Genomic DNA, 11,359 nt, shown 5'->3' on the forward strand with positions numbered 1-11,359 from the left:
ATTGAATTTCGTTCAATCGTGTGTAATTGTTTGCTCTCCTTACAATGACCTTTCCCTGAAGTTTCTTACATAAAGTGCACAACCTCCAAATGTAGTAGAAGCCACAAGATGCCCTTGATTTAAAATGTCAGGCACAGTGGAACCAAGGAAGAGGACTTAAACGTGACTGTTTTATATGCACAGCAGCGTAAATCAAGTATGTCAAATGTTTGGGATGCATAAATCCAGAGGTCATCGTGTTCGGCTGGCTCAATATTCCTGACACACCCAAAATACATGCACACAGACCCTCGGGAGAGATACACAATTATGTTGTCGGTCATCGGGGAATATGATTAAAAAAAACAATGAACACCACTGAGTAAATTGCAGGACTCTTCATGCACTTTATTGCGGCATGATTTCTCCAGTGACAGTTAAAGGGTGACGTCTCTTGAGTCTTGCATATTGATTTGCACGTTCATTTCAATGTTCAGTTGAGCAGAATAGTTTCTTCAAATGATCTTAGCACGTAGTATCAGCCTCCTCCTGCACAGTGTGTTGACATGTGATGTGTTTCACAGAGCTCACATTCTTGTTCATTCCCGAGCTGTTGTTAATCAAGAAATATCTCGACTACTGCATACACACACGTTAGAAGAGCTTATATGAAACATCAGAACTGAAGTACACATGCTTCAGTCGTCCTGCTCTCTTGCGACCGATTGAAAAAAATGTAATCTGTTACATTCAATAGCATGCTATGGTTTCTCTAAGCATGTAACCGCACTGGCTGTAGGATTAAGTTGATTCGAGTGCTGTGTTTCTTCTCTGAGAATTAATTGAGTTCATTTTAATCACAACCTGCAGGAAACTAACAGCTTTCTGAGAGCAGATATCCTGAGAGAAACAGGTTGGGGTGTTAATGTAGAAGTGTGGGTGTGTGTTTGCGGCGTTCTCCTGGATGTGTTACACCACTGTTCTACTATTGCACATTTAAACTCTGCATACATTGCTTATTATGCAACCTGTGTATACGTGTGCCTTACAAAATGAACATTTGGCTGGACTGTTGTGTGACACGAATGAAGGTGGTTCTCCTGCTCAGCTCTTTGAGCTTGGCGGCGCCCACATAGGTGCAGGTGGAGCGGAGGCCCCCCAACACGTCACGGATGGTGTTGTCCACATCTCCTCTGTAGGGAACCTCCACTGTCCTCCCCTCAGACGCCCTGAGAGCAGAGCAGAGAGAGGACAATTGTAGTTCAATCAGAATTATTATTCTTTTTAAATCACGGACATCTGAGTTAATAAGCTGAACACGTATGAAAAGTAATTTAAAGGAGAATCTCAGTCTCTCACCTATACTCAGCAACTCCACCCACATATTTCTTCATGGCTGTGTCGGAGCTCATGCCGTAGAAGAGTTTGTATTTCTTGCCGTTCTTCTCAATGACCTCTCCGGTGCACTGGTCGTGGCCTGCGAGCATTCCTCCCATCATCACAAAGTCAGCCCCTGCACCTGGGGAGCAAAGGCAGAGAAGTCATGGGGTTAGATTTGCAGAACAGTCTTTTCACTGTTATTGGACTGTGCTGTGTGTCATGTGTGAAAAGAACCAACGGTTGTGCGTTGAATACTTACCAAAGGCTTTTGCTACATCTCCTGGGCAACTGCAGCCACCGTCCTGAACAGAGAAAACATTCAGTCATATGTCTTTCACTGAATCACACGGCAAAACGTTTCTTAATATTCTAGCAGCCTTGGAAGACTGAGGCTGCCCTCTAGTGGCTGCAACCCAGTATCATCATCAACATTAGAAACTATTATAACCTTTATGCAACAGCATATTGTGGACTCAGTGCAACCACTTTTGTCATTGTGCTTCAGCAAATAAACCCTCTTTGAGTCACTAATAACGGCAATTATTATTATTATTATTATTATTATTATTATTATTATTATTATTATTATTATTATTATTATTATTACTCAGTCAATCATGTTGATCTACACTCTGGATTCTGGACCCTATCCTCTACGTTGATAGGCTGGACAGAAAATTCAAAAGCTACATAAAGAAATAAAAAAGTTCTCTTTGAAGCACAAAATAATCAAATGCAAACTACTGTCATTTTTTTGTGTGTCCCACCAAACCCTGTGTTGCTTCCTCTCCACAGAGAGGAAGGTAGCTTTGCCAATTATGCTGTAAACGTCAGTAACTCAGGTTGTCCCCCTGTTATTTGTTTGATTCTTAATTGGACTTACAGAGATGATGTGTCCTTTGAGTCCGTGGGCTGAGTCTGCACACTCTATTACAGCACTGAGCTGTGGGTATCCCACTCCTGTCTTGATCCTAGTCGTGCACACGGACCCTGCAACACACAGTTAACAAGCAAACATTAGAGTAGTCCATCTGTAACTATCCCGTCTATGCTTAATGGCTGCTGCTGCTGTAGCTACAGGAACCTGTTGTCTTTCTGCACTGTTGCTGTCAGTTCAGGCGGCTATTCTTCAGGCTGGATACAGAAAACAGTACCAGATGATCTACTGGATTGTTTACAACTCACTACAAGTCAAGTGTGTTTGTATGTGAGTCCCGTATAGTTTTGTGTTGATTTAGAGACAGACTATATGCAGACACACTCAGACAGCTGCGCTCACCCACCTGGTCCGATGCCCACTTTGATGATGTCAGCACCGGAGAGGATGAGCTCCTCCACCATCTCCCCCGTAACCACGTTACCAGCCTGCAAAGCAAGACAGCGTTAGCCTCCAACACACAATACGACTACATTACATCTCATAACTGCCGGCCAAAGTGGTGAACCATCTCTCTTACCATGATGGTGTGCTTGGGGAACCGTTCTCTGACCGTCTTGACAAACTCCACAAAGTACTCAGAGTAGCCGTTGGCCACATCCAGACAGATGTACTTGAGGGCGGGGACGGCTTCCAAGATGGCACACAGCTTCTCCAGATCTGCAACGCCACTGCCTGAGCTGGCGGCAACATGCTGTGCAGAAAAGGAGATCATTACGAATAAATATGGTGTGTAATTATTTTCCTTTTGCTAATGAGGAACAACTTACTTTAAAATCAAAAGGGAAAACATTGGTGATATTACCTCAACACATTCTGGATGAGTAGCAGCAAAATTTTTCCACTCCTCTACAGAGTAGTGTTTATGAACGGCTGTGAAGAGGGTGTGCTAAAAAAGAGAAAGAAAGAAAGAGAGAGGTAAAACAGAAATGATTTAACAAACTTCAAAAATCCCATTCCCATTGTTGTCTCTTCATTTGTGCGAGAACTCATCACAAGCAGAGCTCGAACTGTTTTTAGGACAATGTTGCTCATTCATATATTTTCCCGTGGCTCCGCACAACAACCTGTTTTTTTGTTTCCTTATTCTATGTCAAACACAAACACATCTCGGTGGAATAACGCATAGGGATCTTGGCAGGCCCACGCAAAGACAAACTCAGTGATGCTATTATCTATTTTTCATTCATTCAGTTGTGTAAACTCACTTTGCTGAGGACCTGTGCCATCTCAAACGTCCCTGTGGTATCCATGTTGGCAGCGATGATGGGGATGCCGGTGTAGGTCTGTTTGGAGTTGCGGAATGTGAAGGTCCTCTGAAGGTCCACCTGTGGGGGAAGAGATAAGAGTCATTCTGGAGACTTGTTTCATAAACATTAATCTCAGCCTACTAGGGAAGTGTTGTAATGTGACAGTTTAATCATTTTCTTTCTCTACATTGCAGAATTTCTTGATAATAGGAGCAGCTAATGTAGCTCATGTTCCGGTTCCTCATGAAGATGCACTGAATCATTTAGATCCAATGGTTAGCTCTGCTGTAATGTGATAAGCTACATGAAACAAGCAGGGCCCATTGTGTCACACTAGCTGCTGCCTGAACAGGAAAGTATATCTGTACTGATGATGCAAGGCAGAGCTTTCCTTTCAAAAACATCTGCTATAAAGAAATCTTATTCCGGAGAGGGAACCACGAGTGGAGTTCACACCTATGTTCTTTTCAAAGTGAGTCACAAAGAAGAAGTAACACATTTCTCTTCTTACAAATGAACATTTGAATTTATACGCTCACGTTAATATGTTCAGGGGTTTTGCTGCTACTTGGACTAGTAGGACCACTAACTTATGCTAATGCTAATGTTAGCAAACTTTCAAACTTTCTCTTATCTACTTGTGCTACTGTTACACTACGTTTCAACAGTTCCCAGTATATTGTAAATGTCCCCCGTAGCCACAGTGTCCACTACTTGTTGTAGAAGTCATTAAGAGAGAGAATATCGTATTAACAAGCTTGGAACTCAATATTTAAAATCAGTATAACACATATTCGCTTCAGGGAAGATTATATAACTTTATATAAAGAGTGAAGCTTGTTATATATTTAAAACCGATGAGCCTTCAAAACTGTTTCCATGTACTTAAACCCAACAGTTTCACAGTGCTATAAGTTTTTGTTAAGTAGTGCCGAGACATTTATTATGCAAAACTACTTCAGCTGTGGAAATAAGCTAACAGTACAAAGTGTGCCATAACCTTCACGGTGGAATCATTCTCAGAGCCACAGCAAAAGTGAGGCTAGAACTCATAATGGTGAGGGAGAGAGAGAGAGAGAGAGAGAGAGAGAGAGAGAGAGAGAGAGAGACGAGAAGAGATAGAGAGAGAGAGAGATGAGACAGAGAGAGAGTGAGGGAGAGGGAGAGGAGACGGTAGATAGAGAGATCAGAATAGAGGATTGTGGGAGAGAGAGATAGTCTCTATTTCCTACGAGTCTCGGTCTCTCTGCTTTTTCGAGTCTCTCTCTCGAGCGACCTCTCTCTTTCGCCAGCTTTCTCTCTCCGAGAGAGATCTCAATAGAGAGAGAGAGTAGTGTCTTCTACTGTAGATATAATCTGTATAATCTTTGCAAATGTTGCATTAGATCACTACACCCCCCTCGATGAAAATAAATTGAAACACACGAATGAATCATGTTTTATAGAGAGAGGTTTGGGGGGTTAGAATTTCCCATCTTGCTAAGGTAATAATACAACTATATCTGCCCTACAATTTGTAGGACTTAATGACAGTACATTAACTCTCATCTTATTTGTATTGCCGTGTCGCAGTGTTTTCATTAACTCCAATGATGCAGTGAAAATGGACATCTGCATAAAACTGGATTAATTACAGATTTAAGGGACACGTTTCTGCTCAATAGTGGTGCATCAGTGCTCGATGACCAACCATGTTACCATGTAGTCTCTTGTTATTGATGCCGCATATCTTCCATGATGATCTTCCATATACCCTCCCGTCCTCCAAACAACAGCTTAGCTTTGACAGGTGGAGTTCTGCTCCTGCTAAATGCAGCAATAATTCAAACAAGAGAACAATCAGATGGATACTTTCTGAGTGCAATGGGCCATTAGACTTGGCTGCAGTGTATTGACATGCTCCAAGGATGTCTTCTTGTGTAGACTTTTGACATCTGAAATCATCTTAGGGGGGGGTTTCTTTTTTATATTTAGTTACTGTAGGGAAAGAGGATTTGATAAAATATCAAGAATGAGGTAAGAAAGTGTCTTTTACACTGTACATATCAGTGCGCACTCAAGTGCTTTGTATTCTCTGTGCTGTTATCTGCATCAGTATGTATGTGTATATATATATAATGTTATCTGGATACCTCTGTGGCATATATAGTGTGCTCTGGTTGACTGTAACACACAGTACTATTTTTAAACATGTTTTCTGAGAAGTGTATCTCATGTTGTTTGCCATCCCTCAGATGCCAACTCCTACCCCTTCCACCCCAAGATCAAGTGCCACTACACCGGTATCGTGATCTTGGCCTGCTATACTGGCGTAAAAAGTTATTATAAGACTTATGATAAAAATCCATTCTAATCAAAAAAAAAAAAAGTATTATCTCGGACTCTTCTCTTTTTTCTTCTGTTGTTCTTCTCTGCTTGTAGACAGTTATTGTTCATAGCCTCTGTCTGGCGCGGGCTAGTCTTGTTTCCTGTCACCTTTAAGAAGGTCAATTACGTTACATGTTACATGCTCATTCAGGGTAGCTGTGTGTACACCTACTGGCTCACACAAGGCAAGACAACAAAGAGGCGCACACACGTATAGAATTACAGAGAGCGTGCACTTTTCAGCTTCAGACAATTAACGTAATTGCTTCTGCTCTGTAAATACATTTTCCCCTTCAATAATGATTACATGAGAGCAGCAAACAGGGTTAGAAGGCCCTAAATGCTGCCCCCCTCCCATCCTCCCCCATGTTTAAATAGTTAACATATTGCTATTGCGTCACCCACCATACAGACATAAGTGTACTTCCTGAACGCAGCAGTATACAGACAACACTGCTCCTGAGAAATGAAGTCTGATGAATTAATTGTAGCTTTAATATTTGGATTACATTATCAGAGTAAAGATTATTAACAGCACCGACCTCTGAGCGACTCTTCAGGCTGCTCCTCTTGGGTCTGAAGAGGACATCCTTAAAGTCCAGCTTGAGGTCTGAGTCCACACGAGGCATCTTGGCTGGCCAGAAGAACGATGACAAGAGTGAGGTTGATGAGGATGATGAGTATAAGGAGGAGACTCTCCTGAGGAAGACTGCAGCAACAGAGGTGGTCGCTAGTCCTAAGCCCCAACCACCAAACCCGAACCTCCAGGCGGCCAGCGTATTTATAGCAAAGGGGTGCCCAGCCCAGCCCCGGCCCCCATGGCTTTATTTGGGCCTGGACTTTCTCTCTCTCACTCTCTTCCTCTCTCTGTCTCTCTGTCACCCTCTTTCTCCCTCCACTCCTCCAGCTGTCCTCTCTCTCTCTCCCCTCTCTCCTTCAGCAGAGTGGCAGGAGCAGCAGTGGAAGGCGCGCCTGACGCATACACACACTCTTACACACACAGACATGGTAGCACTGCAGTGGGTTGTGTGCTGCAGTGCTAAAGGGCACACCTGCTGTCCAGTTGGGGCATTGCTCCTTTAGCTAATGGCAGACAGCACAGAGAGGGAGGGGGAGACAGACAGACAGAGGGAGGATGACAGTGAAAAAAGGGAGAGGAAGAGATGTGATGACACAGAGGAAGAAAAATGGATCATTTAATAGTCATGGTGGCTAGTGTGCAATAGGGAACATAATGCTTTGTTGTTGATGTATTTTCCTTGATCAAGCATGTCTCTTTGAAATTGTTTATGCAGCGGTTGATCCGTCTTGTGTTCAGTTTTTGTATAACGTCTGAAATATGTTGGTGCATTGAAGTTAACCATGTGATGAACTGAGATCAGTCTTGTTTAGAACGTACCATCTGTTTATTTGCGTCCCAGTTGGCTGCTGTATTGCAACAGTAGCTACTCTTCCTGTGGTTCTCATTTGAAAAAAAGTGATGCGTTACTATAAAGTATTTCTGGGGTTTGAGTTATGATTATTGTTTTAATAAAGCAGACTAGAGAAAAATGCAAACTGCAAATGCAGACAAATGTATAATTTGTGATATTGGGCTATATAAATACATTTGATTTGATTTATTTTTACACCTAACCAAGCCAAAGGAATATTCATTGTACTGTTTGCTGTGGGCCGTGCAGAGCAATGCAAGCTGCTCTGTTCTGAACCAACTGTAACCTGTGCAGATTACTTTCAGCTGTATTGGACCAAATCACTAAACAATAATATAAGTAGGTCCATCTTATTTGATCTTTTTCATAGCAGCAGATTAAATGAACTCCCCCATAGTACTGCGCATGTGCATGGATTGCCTTTGTAACTGTAAGTACAAAGTGAGACCAGTAGATGTCAGTAGAGATGAAGAAAACATCTGCAAAATAAAGAGCAAAGTGAGAGGCAGGGAAACAACTCTTGTCAAAGTGTGTCCTAGCAACAGCACGTGCCTTTGTCATATGTATGTGTGTCTTTGTCCCTGCCTTTACAGACATGTGATATTATTTCTAACTGGGGTTTCTGTGCATTCAGTCCATGCAGGGAGCTGTTATTCCTGAAAGCATGACAATTGTGAAAATGAACTTTTTCCACGAAACATGCTCTCATTTCCAGAACTGCAAGCCTGCAACAAAGACTTCAAGTGAATGGGGATTTTTCAGTGTAAAGTCTGCATTTCCATATGAATAAAATAATTAAGCGAAGTAAAAGTAATTTGTAATTGAATTGGAAACAAATTGACTGAAGTGAAATAATGTCTTCAGTGGAAGTAGATTCACTGCTCTTAATGTTAAAGTATCTTTGCTGCCGTTGAACTTATAATTGGTAGCTTGCAAAACTTTGCTTTCAAAGGAGCTTCGCCAGCACTACCTATAACATACTGTAAAAACAAAGAACTTTTTATTTTGATTGTTTTATAATACTGTAATCGGGATGGGCACTGGATCTACAGATGTCTAATCTCATGCCTCATGATATATCTGATAATATCACAACAATCCATCTAACAACCCACTGCCCTTGTGCGCCACATACTGAACTGCATTGATAAGAAGATCGCCCTTTTAAAACCTGTTGAGGCAATAAAATTGATAAGAAAGTCACATTCTGTCCTCATCCCTGTGCTCTCTATGCATCCTGGGTCAGCTTGTGGCAGTGGAGTCCCAGATGTTCGTCTGAAGTGCAGGCAGAGTTGGGAAGTAGGTGAAAGTGCGGCTATCTCTGTACATACGTGCAGGTTTTACTGCTTGTATGGCATGGGTCAGTCTCACCGTTTGAACTAATATACAATACCTGTGATATTTAACCTGATGTCTAGATACTGCCCCACATACAAGTCAGGGTCCCACAACTTGTGTTATTAAAGCATTTGTTGTTACTTTTGTCATCATATGACATTCAGTAGGTATACTCGTGCTATCAGAGTGGCCCTTAGGATGGCGATGACGGTGAGTCATCCACTCTTTTAGACTACACTGAAATATCTCAACAACTGTAGGGTGGATTGCAATCAAATTTTGCGTAGACATTTCTGGTTCCCAGATGATGAATCCTAATCCTCACCATGTTCACTACTCCTCCATTATGCAGGTTTATAGATACTGGGCAGAATCACACACAAAAAAATGCTATCTAGAATTGCAGATGTTTTTTTGCTGTTTTTTATTTGCTCGGTGCACGCTTGAATGTGAAAAATGCCAAAAACTAATATTTAAAATGAATATTTGTGCTTGTTTTCTACAGACTTGAGACTAAATTGTTTGTTATTTTGATAAAGAAACACGTTACCTTGTGCTATCCTTAAAACAAGTCATTAAAACAACATTGTCTCTTGATTTTACATTTCAGAATGTTTGAATTGTTAAGGTAAACAGAGAACATAAGGCCTTTTGCAGTCGATATGAGCACTACACTATCGCATGCTAAAGTGGATGTGCTAATGACTACACATAAATTCTCTGCATGGAGAACATTGTGTAGCCTGGCACTGGCTGGCTGTTTACAACCGTCTAAAACCTCTGAGAGGAATTCACAGCATGCACGCACATGCTCACACACAGAGACTATACCCGGTACTCGGTTACCAGATGACGCTGCCATCAAGAGGTGGGCTCTGTTTGCCCAGAGGAAATGTGTCTCACACACATTCAGAGGAGCTGCGTTTCCCTTGGCAGTGTGTCATTGGGCCGAGCAGATGTGAGAACCACATGGTAGTGGGTGGGTAAAGTTGTTGAGAATCCTTGATGTTCTTTTTCCTGGCATGAGTTGAAGTGATAAGCACTTAAAAATTCTATTTGTTTACTACCTGAGTGGCTCAGGTAAGGAGGATGAAGACGGATCTTCTCCATCAGGGAATATGCTCTGTGTGTTGTTGTGAGGTTTGAAGTGATGAACTACAATTTGAATGCAGGGGAAAAAACTAAATGTGCAGCACTTCCTCTTTCTCAGTAGGCCCTGGCTTCTGCTTGCACTACTTAATAAGGAATGCGTGTATAATAATAATAATAATAATAATAATAATAATAATAATAATAAGAAGAAGAAGAACAAAAAGCTCCAGCTGCAGAGAAGTAGGTCAAACTACATTAAGTGTTAACAAGAAAACATGGCAAATCTTCAGAGCCACGGTTTGATATGCAGAGAAATGAAGTAACCCCTTTCTACATACTCTCCTCTCCTTTGTGCCTCATAAGTATAACAGTTACATCTTGTTATATAACTGGAGTCTCTCATTCTAAAGTATTTTTCTTAAGTCATAAACAAGCTTCTAACCTTAACCACCATGCTGTCAGTGAGGGTCAAGGCACAAGCCTGAGGTCCATCACCACATACCGCCAGTTCTATCTGAATTAGTAGAAAGGAAAATGGGGTTTTGAGGATGCACTCCCAAATTAAGCTACAATTCGTGCTATTGGGTTATGTGGAGTAAACACCCATTAATCTGTCATACATTTGGCAGATGTTTCTGTGAGAGGAGAACACCGAGTGACATTCGGTCCTCAGCGTGCATCTGTGAAGTAAATCCACACACTAATGGCAGCAGCGTTCGGTTCAGACTTATAAACACACAGGGAGCCAGCAGTGCAAATGGTTAGATATGATATATACATTAAGAATAGGTTGGGATTTCATAAATTAACACATTAACAACAGGGAAAGGAAATGGCTGAAAGTACCTGCGTCATCGCTACATTCCCCTTCCAGCTACAAATCATCACCTGAAACCCCTTCCTGTGTTTTTCCAGTCTGTGCTTTCAATTATGCAGTTTCTTTATGCAGTGTGCATCTTTTATATCCACACAGAGCACAGCCTTACTAGTAGTGTTAGTTTTAAACCTGCTGCAGCTTTTCATCCAGCATTAACAAAATGTACAGTAGCTCCCAATAGTATTAGTCAGACATAAAAGCAGGTCACAAACCACATCTATCACATTTGATTGATTATTGCTGTGGGCTACATGCACACTAGAAAAGGGACATTTGCAAAAGAAAGCCACTAATACCTTACACAGTAGGAATAATTGTTTGTGAAAATGTTTTTCGCAGAACATTTAAAGATATGTCGAAGGTGATATTTAATTGTTTCAAATCTTAAAATGGCTGTAAATGTCCCACATATCAGGGATTAGGAAAATCAGATTAGGAAAATCCAAAATCTTCAATGAAACCACTAAGCCGTTTTCTTTTTCTCTGACATTGGCGCTACATGTCACCACCCACTGCAAAATCCATATTTGGTTGGGCATTTTTTCAACAAGAGATTAATGCAGTTTTGTGTGGTATTATGGATACATTTCAGATTAGTGTGACAACTGAAAACGGTTTTCACATCTCTGCAGTGTTCCCCCCCGTGCATTCTTTAGAAATAATACCATAAGCTTATCCACCTGTATCCTGACATGACTAGTAATGT

General features: G+C 41.4%; 1 protein-coding gene across 2 annotated transcripts; it reads right to left on the reverse strand.

Annotated features, from left to right (window-relative positions):
* Positions 1-34: 34 nt before the first annotated feature.
* Positions 35-6,851, reverse strand: gmpr (guanosine monophosphate reductase). 2 transcript variants are annotated; one of them, XM_029443950.1, is made up of 9 exons: positions 5,245-5,336; positions 3,505-3,624; positions 3,102-3,185; positions 2,817-2,990; positions 2,643-2,724; positions 2,243-2,349; positions 1,619-1,661; positions 1,339-1,498; positions 35-1,208 (listed from the first exon to the last, which is right to left on the reverse strand). In XM_029443950.1, exons 1-9 carry the CDS (start codon positions 5,293-5,295, stop codon positions 1,025-1,027), a joined length of 1,005 nt encoding a protein of 334 aa, XP_029299810.1. In that variant the 5' UTR covers positions 5,296-5,336; the 3' UTR covers positions 35-1,024. The 2 variants fall into 2 exon arrangements, with proteins under 2 accessions (XP_029299810.1, XP_029299809.1); XM_029443949.1 differs by lacking the exon at positions 5,245-5,336 and adding an exon at positions 6,456-6,851 and having other exon boundaries at positions 38-1,208.
* Between the last annotated feature and the right edge of the window lie 4,508 nt (positions 6,852-11,359).

Source organism: Cottoperca gobio, chromosome 11, assembly GCF_900634415.1.
Source record: "Cottoperca gobio chromosome 11, fCotGob3.1, whole genome shotgun sequence".
In the NCBI taxonomy this organism is placed as follows: domain Eukaryota; kingdom Metazoa; phylum Chordata; class Actinopteri; order Perciformes; family Bovichtidae; genus Cottoperca; species Cottoperca gobio.

What these genes read in the sequence shown, in the direction of transcription:
- gmpr (XM_029443949.1), bottom strand. Translation starts at nt 6,542, where the DNA reads ATGCCTCGTGTGGACTCAGACCTCAAGCTGGACTTTAAGGATGTCCTC. An exon ending in TCAAAGGACACATCATCTCT is followed by an intron (nt 1,662 to 2,242) that starts GTAAGTCCAATT and finishes TTCTCTGTTCAG; the next exon opens with GACGGTGGCTGCAGTTGCCC. An exon ending in GGTGGAGTTGCTGAGTATAG is followed by an intron (nt 1,209 to 1,338) that starts GTGAGAGACTGA and finishes CTCTGCTCTCAG; the next exon opens with GGCGTCTGAGGGGAGGACAG.